Source organism: Erinaceus europaeus, chromosome 6 (genome assembly GCF_950295315.1).
Source record: "Erinaceus europaeus chromosome 6, mEriEur2.1, whole genome shotgun sequence".
NCBI classification, from domain to species: Eukaryota; Metazoa; Chordata; class Mammalia; order Eulipotyphla; family Erinaceidae; genus Erinaceus; species Erinaceus europaeus.
The window spans coordinates 1567464-1584191 of NC_080167.1; the positions used below are offsets into that span (position 1 = coordinate 1567464).

At 65.1% G+C, this 16728-nt stretch overlaps 2 protein-coding genes across 4 annotated transcripts; both read right to left on the reverse strand.

Annotated features, from left to right (window-relative positions):
* Positions 1-2232: 2232 nt before the first annotated feature.
* On the reverse strand, positions 2233-7521 carry SLC35E4 (solute carrier family 35 member E4). The gene is made up of 2 exons (XM_007529306.3): positions 6794-7521; positions 2233-3073 (listed from the first exon to the last, which is right to left on the reverse strand). The coding sequence occupies exons 1-2, from the start codon at positions 7413-7415 to the stop codon at positions 2640-2642; spliced, it is 1056 nt and encodes a 351-aa protein (XP_007529368.1). The 5' UTR covers positions 7416-7521; the 3' UTR covers positions 2233-2639.
* A 2060-nt stretch (positions 7522-9581) lies between these two features.
* Positions 9582-16358, reverse strand: TCN2 (transcobalamin 2). Of its 3 annotated transcripts, none has more exons than XM_016190919.2 (9): positions 15930-16353; positions 15125-15314; positions 14357-14526; positions 13840-13977; positions 13444-13607; positions 12470-12650; positions 11725-11887; positions 10666-10781; positions 9582-9832 (listed from the first exon to the last, which is right to left on the reverse strand). In XM_016190919.2, exons 1-9 carry the CDS (start codon positions 15994-15996, stop codon positions 9771-9773), a joined length of 1251 nt encoding a protein of 416 aa, XP_016046405.1. In that variant the 5' UTR covers positions 15997-16353; the 3' UTR covers positions 9582-9770. The 3 variants fall into 3 exon arrangements, with proteins under 3 accessions (XP_016046405.1, XP_060048793.1, XP_060048794.1); XM_060192810.1 differs by lacking the exon at positions 9582-9832 and adding an exon at positions 10344-10577 and having other exon boundaries at positions 10612-10781; positions 15930-16357; XM_060192811.1 differs by lacking the exons at positions 9582-9832; positions 10666-10781 and adding an exon at positions 10788-11014 and having other exon boundaries at positions 15930-16358.
* Between the last annotated feature and the right edge of the window lie 370 nt (positions 16359-16728).

Here is a 16728-nt window from a genome sequence, read left to right on the forward strand (position 1 = left end):
TGTGCCACCTCCTAGGCCTCAGCTTCTTCTTAATCCTTTTCTCGATACTGTTCATATTGGACAATGAACTGGTATGCTCTCGCTCCTGTGAGAAGCGCAGGCTGAGTGACTCGAAGCAGCCTTTCACATATTTTGCAGGTCAGAAGACTGATTGTGGGTGGGTGAGCTAGCAGTGTGTCTGCAAGACCTTCATATCTGAGGCTTTGAGGCCCCAGGTTCAATCCCCGGCACCTCCATCCGCCAGCACTGAGCACTGCGGTGGGGGGAGCAGGCACCCGTGTACATGCTGGGCCCACGCCGAGGGCCGCCCCACCTCCGTGGACGTGGGCCCCGATGCTGAGAGGAGGCTCGGTCCCTTTGACTGAATTTCAGTCCTGGGGAGGGGCCACCCTGTGAGGTGTAGTTCTGATGTGCCCTGTGGACTGTGAGAAAGAAGATAGACACTCCTCCTCACCACCAGCCATCCCGGAGCTGGGATCCTGCCAGGCCCGTGCAGGGGAGACCCTCACTTGTCGGCCCTGGAGGAGCCATCTCGCAAACACCACCACCCTGCTCCAGGGTAGCACCCCGGCCCGTTCCCACAGCTCTTCAGAGCACCCTGCTTGGCTGCGTGTCACCAGCTCAGGAATCAGAATTAGGCTACAGCATCTTTTTTTTTTTTTTTTTGCCTCCAGGCTTATCACTGGGGCTTGGTGCCTGCACTACGAGACCACTGCTCCTGGAGGCTTTTTTTCCCCCCATTTTGTTGCCCTTGTTGTGGTTGTTATAGTTGTTGCTGTTGTTGGATAGGATAGAGAGAAATGGAGAGAGGAAGGGAAGACAGAGGGGGAGAGAAAGATGGACACCTGCAGACCTGCTTCACTGCCTGTGAAGTGACCTCCCTACAGGTGGGGAGCCTGGGGCTCGAACCCGGATACTTACGCTGATCCTTGTGCTTTGTGCCTCGTGCGCTTAACCTGCTGCGCTACCGCCCGGCCCCCTACAGCATCTTTCAACTCGACTCTGCTGGGCCTGGTTTTCAGCCTCTTCATCAGGGTATTGGCCTGGCTGGTCAGATCCCTGGGCCCCCTGGCGCCTGGGGCAGCTCTCAGTGTGGGGGTCCTCAAGCAGAAGCCCCAAGGAAGCTGCTCCCTGCAGGCCTTCCAGGCTGCCTGGGCCCTGGGCTTCACCTTGTGTGCAACCTCCAGGAAGTTCCACGTGCTCTGCGTGTGGAGAGAGGAGAGCGGGAGCAGTCCTTGTCTGTCCGACCCCTGCAAGGACAATCGGCCCCGGGGGAGGGCGGCAGGGAGGACCAGCAGCTGGGCCGGGACAAGGCGGCAGCTTTGTTCTGATCAGGATGGCTGGATGCCCGGCATGACCCACTCCCTCCAGGCCAGGGCATGAAGGAGCCCCCCCTTCCTGCTCTGTGAACCCGGGTCACTGTGTGTGGGGATGGGGGGTGGGAAGCAAAGCAGCATTGGGGGCCAAAGGCGGCATCCGCACTGCTGGCCCGTGTCTGTGTCCATCCTGAATTGTCCTCAGGACCTGCCTAGTCCAGGCTGGGAGCACCACCTCACCCTCAGAAGCGGCCCAGGACGGAGGGCGGGGAGAGCTGCCAGGGACCTTCCTGCAGAGCTTCTGAAGGAATGTGGCACCGGTGTCACCAGGTCTGGCTCAGAGAGGTGATGTCACTCGCCCAAGGCAGCAGGACCACAGGACAGGGCTGACCGCGTGGGTGACCCACTCAGCGCCCCCCTCCCAGCCAGCCACATCCAACCCCACTGCTGGAGAACTGACAGGGACAGCTCACACTGAGCCCTGGGGAACCACCTCTGATGACACACGGTCCCGGGCGGAGCCGCGGCCAGTGCTCCTGCCAGTACCCACGGGTTCGGGAGGAAGCAACGCTCACTGCAGCCAAGCAGTCTGCTGGGCAGGGTGGGGTCCTGGGCCACAGGAGTCTTTCCCCCCCAGGTCATCTCTGTCCTGCCTGCCTGGCCACACCTCTGCATGGGACTGCACACACACGACTGGGGCCAGCAGCTCTGAGTCACAGGGTGGTGGGCAGAGGGTGACTCAGTGTGGCCCACTTCCCCTTAGCCAGGCCCTTAGTTGGGGCCAGGGCCAGGAAGCCCTGTGCCGGGTGCCACCAGGTCCTCACAGTCCGGCCAAGACAGGACTCCAGAGGACAGGCCTTGCAGGCAGGGGGACATCCAGGCATGTGGACTGGAGCCCTGAGGAATGTCATATGCGAACAAGCAAAAATAGTTTATTTGAGGAAGGAAGACCCAGAATTGGGGAGGCCCAGGAGAGAGGCCATGGCAGCTGCCTGATACCTGCAGAGAGGACCCCCAGCCCCAGGGGGAAGCCCAGCAACAAAGAAGCCCTACCCAGGACCCGTGAGCTGCCTCCCTACTTCCCAGAGGAAGGATTGTACAGCTGCCCAAATCATCATCATCATCAGAACACTGTGAGTTTTTCCAAATTTGGCAAGTTTCGGCATGGTCACTCCTTAGCACTGCTCTGACCAGCACATGGTGGTGCCAGCTGGGCCCGTCTGGCAGGGCAGCAGGGGCAGGAGGTGTGTCTCCAGGAGTCTCCCCTTCCGGCCTCCAGGGTGGCCCTTCCAGCGGGTGGCCCTTCCAGCATGTGCCTCTTCCTCAGTGCCCCTTGGCAGGCTGGTTCATCCGCCACAAGCTGCGACGGGTGGCCCAGGAGGCCACAAACTCACAGTTGTGGTACAGGAACATCCCGGAAAGAGTGAGTGCGATGCCCATGTAGCTGAGGGCGCTGAGACAGCTGCCAAACAGAAGGCGGGACAGGACAAGGTTGCCCACGACGGTGAGGTTGCCCAGCACGTGGACGGTGAGGGCGGAGGTGAGGGCCAGCAGAGAGAAGCTGGCCAGGTTGTAGAGGACGGACAGCAGGCAGCTGAGCAGGAGGCAGGCCCAGAGGCGGGCATCGGCGGGCGCTGGCAGGGGAGTCGCACCGGCCTCCAGCACCAGGGCCGCGGCCGCCAGCAGGCAGAAGCTGGGCAGCGAAGTGGCGTGTAGTAGGGTGACCGCGTCCAGCTGCTCCTCCTGCATCAGGGCACCTGGAAGCAGGGCAGCGGCCTGACAACGGGTAGTGACACCCACCCAGCACCTGCGGCACCCGCTGCCCATTCTCTGGGAGCACAGCTAGAGACGCCGCGCGGTGTCCCCACATGCCGGGGGCTGGCAGAGCACACACCTTGCCGTGGGGGCCCTGGGCTCCAGCCCCACAGCCCAGGCAACAGCCTGGACAGCACGGGTGCCCCACAGATGATGGGATGGTGCTGTGGTGGCTTCTCTCCTACCTGCCTTCTCTCAAGAGGAAACAAAAGGAGGCCGGAGGTAGCGCAGTGGGTTAAGTGCACGTGGCACCAAGCGCAAGGACCGGCGTAAGGATCCCAGTTCAAGCCCCCAGCTACCCACCTGTGGGGGGGGGGCGCCTCACGGGTAGTGAAGCAGGTCTGCAGGTGTCTGTCTTTCTCTCCCCCTTTCTGTCTCCCCTCCTCTCTCCATTTCTCTTTGTCCTATCCAACAACAACATCAGTAACAACAACAATAATAATGACAAGGGCAACAAAATGGGAAAAATGGCCTCCAGGAGCAGTGGATTCGTAGTGCAGGCACTGAGCCCCAGGGATAACCCTGGAAGGAAGTAAAAAAAAAAAAAAAGAAGGAAAAAAACAAAAGAATGAACAAAGGGAGGCCACTCAGTGGGGTCACTCGTGCACACGGCTGTGGGTTTATTCCCAGTGGCACCTGGAGTCCGCCGGCCTGACTGGTGATGTGGAGACCTCGCCTCTCCTCGCCCCAGCCCTGACCTGCCCCCAGGGTGGCGTGGAGACTGTCAATGTGAGCGCAGCCCTCTCCGTGGTCCGGTGCACAGACCAGCATCCTCCCCCACACCGTCTCCCATCCACAGCCTCCGACAGCAGCTCTCACCCGTACCCAGCGTTGAAGGCTCCATGCTGCCTCCTGGCCTCGGTGTGGGGGTCCTCCCGGCCCCCCACTGCAGGAAGAGGCTGGCAGTGCCCCAGGTCCGCTCCAGCCTGCTAAGTGCCCTGTTTCTTTAAAAGGGTGTGCTGCACGTTTAGTCTTTGGGGCCCTCGCACATGCATGATGTCATCATTATTGAGCTTTTTTTTTTTCATTCACTCATTCAGAGAGAGAAGCCACAGCTTCCCCCGTCCCATCCTGCACCTCTTGAAGGGCTCAAACCTGGGCCAGGCATGTGACAAGGCACACGTCTACTCTGTGAGCTACTTTTCTCTTTTTTGTCTTTTTTTTCCCAAATATATTTTATTTCATTTTCATTTTTTTAAAGATTTTATTTATTTATCAATGAGAAACATAGGAGGAGAGATAAAGAACCAGACATCACTCTGGCACGTGTGTTGCCGGGGATCAAACTCAGGACCTCATGCTTGAGAGTCCAAAGCTTTATCACTGCGCCACCTCCTGGATCACTTTTATTTTATTTTTTTTTAACTTCATTGATTTTAATAGGACAGAGAGAAATTTAGAGGGAAGGAGAAAGAGACAGACCTGCTTTACTGCTTGCCCCCAGCAAGTGAGGACCAGAGACTTGAAGCCAGGTCCTTGTAATGTGTGCATTTGACCAGTGTGCCACCACCCGGCCCCTGAGCTTCTAGTGCAGAAAAGGGGATTTAAAACAATGAACTGTGGTTGGGAGACAGCACAGTGGTTCTGCAAACAACTCTCCTGCCTGAGGCTCCAAGGTCCAATCCCCAGCAGCACCATGAGATAGCTAGATAGATAGCTAGATAAATAAATAAATAAATAAATAAATAAATAAATAAATAACTGTGTGCATTCAAATGACACGTCTCCCGCTTCACCCACTGATGGCCTTGACCGGCAGGGCAGGGAGGCTACTACCTTCCGCTGTCTTGCTGGGCCAAATAACCAACATCTGCCATAGCCAACCCCGAAGCTTGTCAGGACGCAGTAGCCCCCTGAGGCGACTGTCAGCTCTGTGGGGGGAGAGAGGGGCTCCTGCCCCCTCCCCCAGGCCATAACCTCAGAGAGAAGTGGGCCTGTGACCAGAGCCAGAGCAGGGCTCCAGGCGAGGCAGCCTGTGCAGGGACAACAGCCTGGGCTTCTCTGTGGGTGGAGGGAGCCTCACACTTTCCAGAGCTGGGCCAGAGCCTGAGTCACAGCCAGGCTCACACGGGGAAGCCCCACTGCCAGCGTTGGCTGGTCTCCGGGCCTTCCACCCAGCCTTTCTAGAAATGGAACACCTCTTGCTCTGTTCCAGATTCAGCAGGCTGCTCGAGCTGCTGTGAGCGGTGCTACACAAGGCGGGGGGGGGGGGGGGGGGGGGCTCATCTCTTGAAGCATCCCACCCCAGGAGCTTCGGCCTCCCCAACAGTCCCCCCTTATCCCACCCTGCACCCCTGCCTTCTGTCCTCCACTCCCTGTGGCCCACAGGAAGAGCGGTCCCTCCGTTCGACCCAGGGCCATTCTGCTTCGGGCAGGGAACTGGGGGGCCGGGCAGTTGACAGCTGTAAAGGGACAGGGAGGCCTGGGCCAGACACCTGCTGCCATGCCTGTGTGCCCCGTCTGGCAGGCCAGGCCCTGCTGGTGTGAGGAGCTGTGGGCAGCCTCAGGGCAGGGGCCTCTAGTCTGGCCCTGCCAGGAGGGGCAGGCCCACAGGTCAGGTTTCTCACCGCAGGCTCAGGCCCAGGACGCAGGGCGGCTCAGTACCCAGCTCTCATGTAACCTGTGGGCAGAAATAGAACCGGGCTTTGGCCCTGCCTATGGGCCTGGAGGTTGGGACAGGGCCCGTATGTCTGGGGCAGGGCCTGTGGGCTTGGGGGGCTGGAGAGACTGGGGGGCAGGGCCTGGGAGTCAGGGGCAGGGTCTGTGGGTCTGGCTCCACAGAGGCCACAGCAGGGCTGAGCTCCACCTTTCTCCAGCTGCAGGCTGCCCATCCTGGGCCCAGCACCCTTAGAAATCCCCTTCCTCTCCCAGGCCAGGCTCAAAGGGTCTCTAAGGGTGAGAGCATCCTGGATTTCGACTCCCAGCCACTGAGCAGCAAGGGAGACTGAGGCCTGGAGCTGCCCGCAGTCACAGAGTGTGAGCCGAGTCTGGCCCCCACCCCTGGTTGAGGCTGAAAGGATGGGCCCATGAGTCAGATGCCCTTTGCTAGACGGGCAGGGCCTCCGCCCTAAGCCGGTGACTGAGCGGCATCCAGGCCTGGGCCTGCAGTCTTCACCAGAGTCCCTAGTCCCGCTCTCAGAAGCCACGTGGCCCCGCACAGCCCGGCACAGCCCCGCACAGCCCCCGCTCAGCCCGTGCCCCATCTCCGCGTCATCTGTACGTGGGGAGGGAGGACGGCGACTCAGGCTCCACACCCAGAACGTGTCAGCAAGGTGCTGCCCAGGCCCGGCTCAGCCTAGGCCTCCCCAGCCCAGCTGCAGGCCTGCCCTGGACTCACTCCCTGGGCTCACCTCCAGCCCGCACTGCTGGGATCCACCTGGGTTCAGGCTCCCCTCGTCCCGGGCCGGCCCTCCCACCTGTCTGCCTTGATCAGGGCTGCATGGAGCTCCAGGGAGATGGCAGTGCACAGAGGAGGAGGCCCAGGTCAAGGTGACAACCATCAACCGCCCGCCGGGTAAGCTGGGGCCTCCACTCGCTGAGCCGACCCCTTCTCGGCCTCCGTCTCTGCCTCTTCCAGAGCCCGGAGCTTCCGTTTCTTCATCTACAGAGTGGGGTTCACCGATGGTGGGCCAACCGCCTCCCACCCAGGGCCCCGCACTCACTCTGCTGAATGGACTTGAGGCCCCGGAGGCAGGTGGCCACGAGCAGGAAGCCGCACCCAGCCGGGGGCGCCCGGAGCTCGCCGGCCAGGCTGCAGGCGGCCCCCAGGCAGAGCGGGCCCATGGCGGCCAGCTGCAGCGGGTGGTGGCGGCGGCCGAGCAGCACGGCCGAGAGGGCCAGCGTGATGAGCGGCGTGGTGGTGGTGGCCAGCTGGGCCAGGTCCAGGGGCACGGTGCTCAGACCCACGTTGCCGCAGGCCATGGACATGCCGAAGGTGAGGCTGAGCAGCAGCACCCGTCGGCGGGCGCGGCCGGGCAGGGGGCGCCGGGCCCCTCGGTGGCAAGCCAGCATCGCGGCCAGCATGTGCAGCGCGGACAGCAGCAGGGGCCGCCCGAAGCCGTGCACCGTGAAGATCCACTTGTTGAGGCTGGACATGCTGGCTCCCGCCAGCAGCCACACCAGCGCCGCCGCGGCCACCCGCGCCCGGCCAGGCCACCCCACGGCCCGGGGAGCTCCGGGGGGCCGCGCGGGGGACCCAGCCCCCCGGGCAGCGCCTGTCATCGCCGCGGCCTCGGCCGAGGTCACCCTGGCGTCATGGTGCTGCAGCAGGCGGCAGCGGCACATCGGCACCGGGGGCTGGTCCACTCGGGCCGGGCCAGGACCCTCGCTCAGACAGGTGGGGCTCCAGGCCGGGGCCGGCCGCCCCGCAGCGTCCACTGCGGGCTGGGCCCGAGGTCCGGCGGGGCCGCTCTGGTCCGAGCCTGCCAGGCCACTGTCCGCGCGGGTCTCCGCCTAGGGGAGCCGGGTGCTCGCAGCTGCAATCGGCGCGCCCCCCGCGCCCCCGGCCCGGCCCCGCGTTCAAGCGGCGCCCAGGCCCGCTCGGCCCCGCGGTTCACACGCAGACGCGCTGCGGCTGGTGCGTGACGGCGAGCTCCGCTCGGTTCCGGCGGGGCCTGCTCTCCTGCTCCCGGCGGCTCCGGCAGCTCCTGGCCCGGGTGGCGGCTCCCTCGCGATCGCTGCTGCTCCGCGGGACCCGCGGGCGCGGACCCGGACAGGCCCCGCCCCGCCGCCCTCGCCCATCCGGAGAGGGGCCTGACCCGGCCGCGGCCGCCGAGAAGCCACACCCCCGCCTCCCGCGCCAATCCCGAGAGGAGGCTGAGCCCAGGCCCCGCCTACAAGGGCTCCGCCCACGACACAATCCGAGCCTATCAGGAGAGGAGGCTGCGCTCAGGCCCCGCCTCCAAGGACCGCGCCCTGGTGAGGCCCCTCCCGCAACACCGCCTGCGCCTATGCCAAGAGGAGGCTGAGCTCGGGCTCCACCCCCAAGGACCGCGCCCCGGTCAGGCCCCGCCCACAACACCGCCTGCGCCTATCCCGAGAGGAGGCTGAGCAGGTGCCTCCTCCGCAAGGATCACCGCTCTGGACAGGCCCCGCCCCTGAATGCCCCGCCCCGGAGTCTCCAGAGCCTATCCAGGGAGAGGACTGAGCACAAGCCCCGCCCATCCCAGACCACGCTCTTTATAGTCCCGCCTCCTGCCGGCGCCCCATCCAAAAGACCTTGGGCCCCACCCTGTAGGTCCCGCCCCTGGACAGCCACCCCCGCACCCGCACCCGCACCCCCAGTCCGCAGAGGCCTCCTGGCTGGAGGGGTCAGTCTGTGCACGTCCCTCCTGGGACTGCAGACCAGGCCCCTCCCCGCACCGCGCCCATACAGGGCGGGAGACTGGGGGCATCTTTGGGAGCCCAGCCCCGGGGAGGCTCGCTCCTGCTGGGGGCCAGGACCCCCGGGACAGGTCTCTGGTGCTCCTTCTCGCCTGTTATCCCGGGACCTCGGTGTGGGGAGCCGCCCCGCAGCCCCGGCCTCGCTGCCGCCCCTCCAAGGGCCCCTGGGGCTGCGGAGCTGAGTCACCAGTCACCGGGGCACCCACAGCTCCGGAAGCCGGCCTGCCGGTCCACTCCGGGGGGCGCCTCATCCCGCCCCTGTGCCCCCCTCCCCCAGCCCCCCGCAGCTGACTCACAGCTGGACTCAGCTCCGCCCTCCACTCCTGATCCTGGAGGACGCAGCCCTGGGCTGAGAGCTGTCCAGCAAGCAGCAAGCGCGCCCGGGCCCAGCCTTCCACGGGGTTGACGGTCGCTTTCAGAGCTCAAGGTGGGTCAGCAGAGCAGGGCAGGAGGGTCGGGGTCCCGGGCCTGGCCCAACTCGGAGTCCACATGCACAAGGAGCTGGGGGTCAGTGAGGATGACAGTCCCGTCCCTGCCTGGAGGCATCGGCCTTGAGAGCTCCCACTGCGCTGGCTGGGGGCGCCCTCTGGGGGCCAGGCTGGGAATGGCTGTGTCCCCTCCTGGTCTCCGGACATCAGGGACCTCCGTGGCAGAGGGACCTGGGGGCAGGGAGGCCTGCGAGGTAGTTGTCCCAGCTGCCAGGACCGGGGCCGTGACTCGGGTGAGGGTGTGAGAGCCCAGCCACAGGGTTTGGGTCCCGGGCCAGCGGGGACTCCACCTGCAATGACACCCAGAGGGGGCCACCCCAGGTCAGTCTGTCTCCCCTGGGTGAGCCACCACCTCCCAGCAGAGGTGAGGAAGAGGGGGAGGAGAAGGCGGAGGGAGAGGAGAGGGAGCAGGGGGAGAATAAGGGAGGAGAGTGAGGAGGGGGCGGAGAGCACACCCCACACAGGGCCCGCAGCGGAGCCCCCACCCGTGGCCCCCTTTCCCCCGAGAGTGACGGCACCACCTTCCTGCCCCCCGGCCTGCACCCCCCTGCTCCCTGGCACGAGGCATCAGGACACAGCGGCAGGTGCAGCCGGCGGTTTAATCATTTGGAGCCATCCTCACAGCTGTTTGTGGGACCAGGAGCCCACGCAGGAGTGTAGAGCTGGGCCCAGCCTCAGGCAGGACCCCACACCCTGACCAGGTGGGACCACCGCCCCATCAGCAGGCCGGAACCCAGCTCGTGCCCACTGCCGGGGATGGGCCCAGGCGCTACCAGCTGGCCAGCCTCAGCTCCAGGGTCTCGCCGTCCTTGGGCCTGTAGTCGGCGATGCCTGTGGAAGCCGGAGGGGGGCGGCGGGGCTCAGATCTCGGGACCTGCAGGCCGAGGGCTCTGGGATGATTGTGCAGCGAGCGGGGCGTGGAGAGTGGGGGTGCGGGCAGAAGGAGCCTGGGCCCTGATGTTGTTTTCAGAAGCCTCAGGGACCATGGAAGAGAGGGACCCTCAGGGACCCCCAGGGGCCAGCACCACTCCCTCGGGACACCCGGGCTCCAGCATGGCACAGGGTTCGAGCCAGGCTCTGCCAGTCCCTGGCAGTGTGGCTTGGGGCCAGTCAGCTACCCCTGAGTACTGAGGGAGATTCAAGGACACTGAGAGCAGCCCAGGCTCCCTCAGCCCTTGCGTGTGAGCGAGGGACTCCCGGCAGGAGCAGCGGGACACCCCTACCCACCAGTCTCTGGCGATGGGCCTCACCCGCACCCCCAGGCTACACCCCTCCTTTTTCAGTCACAAGGCCAGATGTGGGGCTCCACCCACCTCCCCACTGCTGCACTTCTCAGTCTGTCCGGATGGCAGGCTCAGTGCCCAGTACCCAGTGCTCAGTGCCCAGTACTCAGGACCCAGTGCCCAGTGCTCAATACTCAGGACCCAGTGCTCAGTGCAGGCTCAAGGACAGGGGAAGGGAGCCCCTCTGTCAGGGGCAGAAGACAGGGGACTCAGTGTCCTGTTCCCAGCTCCCCAAACAGAACAATACCCAGGCAGAGTCTGGGGCACCTGGGCTGTGTGGGGTGCTGGGCTGGCTCAGGTGAGACACTGGGGACCCCAGGAAGCCACTGCCCTTCCGCCTGTCGTTGGTGCTGGGCTGGCTCCAAGCACCCCCAGACTCACCCTGCAGCAGGGGTATGTTGGGGTCCCGCAGAAGTTGCCAGTACTGGTGGTCCCCAGCCTCCGTCCCCATCACCGAGGCCAGGTAGGGGCCGGACAAGGACGGCTGGGTCTCGTACCTGCCAAAGGAAGGTGCTGCTAAGTGTCTTTGGCGCCCAGGACCCCAGGCAGAAGTGGGGCCCGGGTCCCAGGCAAGTCCCATGGAGGTCTTGGGATGGCGTGGGGACAGAGAAGGCAGGCAGGGAGCTGGGGACTGGAGCTGGAAGGCTCTGGGACTCGTTGGCACAGGCTGTCATGGCTGGGCTGTTCTGTCCTCTCTCTGGTCCTTGCACCGCAGCCCCAGCCCCTTGTTCTGTAGACAGAGTTAGGGTTCTGGTCCTTGCACCCAATGCCACCCCCACTCACACACTCCCCATCTGCTGGCTCCTGCCAGGGGGCCTGAACCACCCTCTCTCTGCCCCTGCACAGTCCCATCCAGGGCTTTGCTCTAAGAGTGTCACGTGGTGTTGAAGAGCCTCTAGGCACAAGGTGACCGGGTCTTCAGGAAGTGTCCCCCAGGCAGCACCACTGAGCTGTCCTCTGCCCTGTATGGAGGCTGTGTGGCTCCAAGTGTGGGGTGTCAGAGCCCCCGTCTCCCCTTGCTTGTCAGCCTTCCTACCAGAACCAAGGGGGCACTTGTGGGGTGCCATGGACAGCACCCGGGAGTCCCACAGATGGTGAGAGGTGCTGTGGCCTCTCTCTCTCTCTCCCTCCCTCCCTCCCATGTCTGTCTGTCTTTGTCTCCCAAGGCTACAGAGTGAGGCTTGGCTGCAGAGCCCGGGAGGTAGAGCAGCACAGGACTTGCAGGCTGAGCTCGGAAGGTCCATCCCTGGCATCACCTGTGCCAAAGTGATGCCCTGACTCCCTCTCTCTCTCAAGAAACAGATGATTGTCCCAAGTTCCCTCCCTGGCATCACAGGGGCTGGAGAGGGAAGAAGCCCCCCAGCCAGCACCTCTGCCAAGAAGCCCTCCTGCCCTGTTCCGCTAGCCAGGATGGGGGGGACGGCTGGGGCGGGGGCTCACGTGAATCCGCCCAGCTCCCGGGCCTTCAGCAAGACGTCCATCAGGGAAGAGCCGAAGGGGACCTGGACAGACTGCCTGTACCCACGGCTGGGGACCGACAGTGTCACTCTCGAAGACTCCACCTCGTGCGGCTCAGGGGGCTCTGCGACAGGCTCCAGCAAGGCTGCCGGGAGAGGGGCCACTGTGATGGGGCCTGGGCACCTTCTCCTTTCTCCTGGGCTGCCCTCCGGCCCCTCCCCCTCCCTTGGCCTCCGTCATCGGAAGCCCAGCGGCCAGTCCACCCATCCCCGTCCCTCACCACCGCAGCCCCCACACAAGTCAGCCCCCGTGTGCCACAGAGCACCCAAGGGCTCTCTGCAACAGGCACGGTTTGTGTCACTCCCTGTGACCTCAGCCCTCCCATATTGTGTGTTCATTGGGAAGAGACGCAGGGAGCACTCTGGTATCTGCAGTGCTGGGGATCGAACTCAGGGCCTCCTGGCTGCCCTGTCCTCTTGCTCACCTCATCCCCGCCCCCCCCACCCCACCCGGAGACGCCCAGGCCACCTCCTGAGGGTCAGCTCTACTCCCGGTGGGTCTCTTCTGCCGTCCCACATGCCCCTGCAGACAATTCCCTGCGGACTGTCCCCCACGGGGCTGGATGGAGAGGCCCAGAGCTGTGTGGCACATGGGCGCCTGGGGGCCAGCATGAGGAGGGGGGACCGGGACCCTGGCTTCCCAGGACAGCAGGTCCCGGGCGCCGCACCTCTGGGTGCCTGGCAGTCGGGGGAGAGCAGGTCTGCGTAGCTCCTGTGGTTCAGTGTGGGCAGCAGCTGGGAGATGACCAGAGCGTTCTGGAAGGCGCCCTCCTGCAGGCTGCTCACCAAGGCGGCCTTGGCCTGGCTACACACTGCCCCCAACCCGGGGCTGTGCTCAGTCTCCAGCAGCTGGTGATAGGGCAGGGAGGGAGGATGTCAGCTTCAGGGAGACGGGGCAGGGAGACGGAGACGGGGCAGAGAGACGGGGCAGGGAGATGGAGACGGGGCAGAGAGACGGGGCAGGGAGATGGAGACGGGGCAGGGAGATGGAGACGGGGCAGGGAGATGGAGACGGGGCAGGGAGACAGGGCAGGGAGATGGAGACGGGGCAGGGAGATGGAGACGGGGCAGGGAGATGGAGACGGGGCAGGGAGATGGAGACGGGGCAGGGAGATGGAGACGGGGCAGGGAGATGGAGACGGGGCAGGGAGATGGAGACGGGGCAGGGAGACAGGGCAGGGAGATGGAGACGGGGCAGGGAGATGGAGACGGGGCAGGGAGATGGAGACGGGGCAGGGAGATGGAGACGGGGCAGGGAGATGGAGACGGGGCAGGGAGATGGAGACGGGGCAGGGAGATGGAGACGGGGCAGGGAGACAGGGCAGGGAGATGGAGACGGGGCAGGGAGATGGAGACGGGGCAGGGAGATGGAGACGGGGCAGGGAGATGGAGACGGGGCAGGGAGATGGAGACGGGGCAGGGAGATGGAGACGGGGCAGGGAGATGGAGACGGGGCAGGGAGACAGGGCAGGGAGATGGAGACGGGGCAGGGAGATGGAGACGGGGCAGGGAGATGGAGACGGGGCAGGGAGATGGAGACGGGGCAGGGAGATGGAGACGGGGCAGGGAGATGGAGACGGGGCAGGGAGATGGAGATGGGGCAGGGAGATGGCGCAAGGAGATGGATCAGGTCCCTGCCCACCTGCAGAGCCAGTGGGGTGCTGTACACGTTCCCGAAGTGGCCATCGGCCGTCTGGGCCCTGAGGATGTCCTCTCGCAGGCTCCTGAGGGCCGGGCCCAGCCGGTGGTGCTTGAGGCCCGAGCGCTGCAGGCAGGTGAGGGCCAGGCCGGCCATGGCGGCCGTGTCTGCGGGGACAGGCTGTGAGGGTGGCACTGAGGGGTGCCCCAGCTTGCCGGGAGACCCGGGGCGGCTGGCAAACCTGGGCGGTGGGTCCTGGCCTGTCCACTGGGGGTCAGAGGTCAGAGAGTGGGGTGGAACCCGGGAGCAAGAGGAGCACCAGCCCTGCCCTGCCCGGGGAGGCTCAGCTGTGCTGCTCTGGGGGCCCGGGTGGGGGGCGGCGGGGGCGGGCCCACTCACCCACGCCCCCCGGGAGGTGGCCGTGCTCCAGGGCGTGCAGGAGCCTGTGTGGCACGCTGTGGTGGAGCTGCTTCCCGTGCGCACACAGGGCCAGGACGCCCAGGCTGTACTGGTAGTAGCTGGTGTGGGGCGTGAGCCCTGGGGGGAGGAAATGGGGCGTCACAGAGGAGCCCGGCGTGGCCTCTCCACCCTCCCTGGGGTGCTCTGCGTGAAAGTGGAGGGGGCAGCACAGTGGTGACGCACAAGACTAGCCTTCTAGGGCAGTGAGGCTCTGGGTTTGAGCCCGGGCACCACCAGAGCTGGGCAGTGCCCGGGTACAAACCACAGGGATAGAGACGGGAGCTCTCTGGGTACTGGGCGCCCACGACAGGGAGCCTGGGGCTGAGGATGCCTGCTGGGGGGCTGGTGTGGGCAGCTGGAGAGGTCTGATGAGGGCAGGGCTGCAGGGCAGAGGGAGGGACAGTGGTCTGGAGGCCCCAGCAGTGTGCCTTGCCCACTCCTGGCCCCTGACGCGTACCCTCCTCCATGGCCTTTTTCTCCTCCTCCAGGAAGCGCTTCAGCTTGGAGACCAGCCTGTCCCCCTTGCGGCCCACCGCAAACTCGCAGTTGGCCCTGAGGGCCAGCAGGTAGAGGGCCAGCTGGCCCATGGACGGCTTGGCCTGTCTGCCGCTATTGCCATCGTCAGTGCTGGACAGAACAGGTGACAACACCGTGAGAAGGTGGCCCGCCCTGCCCTGCACCTGCCGACTGAGGTTCGGTGACAGCTGTCTGCAGCGGGTGTGTGGGCTCTGAATGTCTGCAAGGACATGCCTGCTGGGCCAAGGCAGCCCACCAGGTAGAGCGCAGGCCTTCCCGTGCGTGAGGCTGGGGTTCCAGCCCCAGCACCTTGGACGGCTGAGTGGAAGCTGCATAGTGGTGGAGCAGTCCTGTGGCATTTGTGCCTCTTCCTGCCTGTCTGTCCCCCCTCCTTCTCCTTCCCTCAAACTAAGGAATAAACTGAGGCCAGAGCCCACCCCAATGCCCCCAGCTGGCTCAGCTCCGAGTGGGCCTGAGAGAACCCCACATCCCTGGAGGCTTCTGGGGGGAGAGTGAGCTCATGGCCAGCCTGCTTGGCAGGGAGCTGCCTCTGGCCACAGTGGGACATGGGGTGTGGGCCACGCTACCCACCACGGGGGGCAGGGGCAGCTCCAAGGCCCCGTGTGGCATCTGTGATCTGCTCTGTTTCCTCTGCGGTTGGACGGGGCCAGAGGAAAGAAAGGGGCCCCGGGCTCCCAGGTGCACATACCCCAGGAGTGTCTGTGTGTAGTGGAGCTTGAGGCTCTGCAGGTACAGGGCCTCCTGGGCGCCAGCCTGCAGGCCGGACAGACGCAGGCCCAGGTACACGCTGGGGTTCAGATGCTCCGCAGACAGCAGGTGCAGCCGGGGCAGCAGGCGCCGGCCCAGCCCCGCCTCCAGTGTGCGGTCCAGGTGGATCTCTGCGGGACAGGACGCGGGGAGTGGGGGAGCAGGGCTCTGACCTCAGCCTGTGTGAGTCAGGCTGATAAGAGGAGCCGGAGGCCAGGAGATTCCCTGGGAGCAAAGGCATCCCCCTCCCATACACACCCCGCTCCCCGGGGCCATGCCCAGAGGACAGACTGGCACCAGCTTCCATTCTTGCCCTGAAGGTGTCACAGCTCACAGAGCCAAGTGGGGGGTCTCACCCTTATCCCAGAGGGACCTGGGGCTCTAACTGCTTGTGGGACTTGGTCCTAGAAGGAGCCTGGAAGGATCAGGACCAGGCCTGGGGCTCCGAGGCACTGGAGGTCAGCTCTGGGTTCTGTGCTCTAGGGGCTGGGGTCTGGGCTCTGGGCTACGGGGGCTGGAGGCAGGGGCTGGGGCCTGGGCTCTGAGTGCTGGGCACTGGGGGCTGGAGGCTGGGCTGTGGGAGCTGGACTGTGGTATCCTCAGAGCCCATGGCAGGAACACCACAGCCCAGGACGACGCAGTCCCTGCCTCCTCCTCCTTCCCCACTGAGCCTCAGTTTCCCACTATGGAAAGGGGGTTCCCTCCAGGGGTGGGGTGAGGGAGGCTCATGGGATCCGGGCACTCACCACAGGTCTCGGTGGCCAGGGCCCCCAGGCCGCCCAGCAGGATGAGGAAGACCTCCAGGAGCCCCATGGCAGCGGCCAGGCAGGGGCAGACTGGCAGGCTGAGGCCTCCTGGGTCACGGCTGGCTCGGGACGGGACCTCTGTCACTGATTAACGCCCAGCGGGCTGCTGGGTCAGCAGAGGGAGAAGGGCTTGGAGGGGAAGACACGGGAGAACAGAGGACGGAAGGGCAGAGCCCAAAGGCTTCCTGGAGGGGTGGGGGCACGGGGCCAGGAAGGGGCGGGAGCCCAGGCGCCGGGACCACCTCGCTGAGACCCCTCAGCCCGCAGCCCACTGCCCCAGGTGGCTCCCCGGCCCGTGGGGAAGCAGGGCGTCACGTGGTCAGCTGCTCTCAAACTCATGTGGGTGCGGGGCTGGCGGGACCCAGGCCAGTGGGGGAGCAGGGCGTCACGTGGTCTGGGTCAGCTGCTCTCAAACTTGGTGGGGGCGGGGCCTGGCCACCTGTGGGGTGACACTGACCACAGGGAGGTGACAGCAGAACCAGGACTGCCAGTCTGAGCTCTGCTCGGTCCCCAGCACGGCTCTGCCGGGGGAGTTGGCGCCGGTCCCTCTTGGAGAGAGGAGTCAGCAGAGCTTACATGTCTGCCCGGAGGACGGGTCAAGGGCCCCCCTCAGCCCCCCCAGACTCAGTCACCGCCAACTTTGTCTGAGGAACTTGGACCCACCATCTGCTGTGTGAATGTGCTGGGGAGAGGACATGCAGATAGTGCACTGGACTTGAATGTCTGAGGCTCCAGAGCT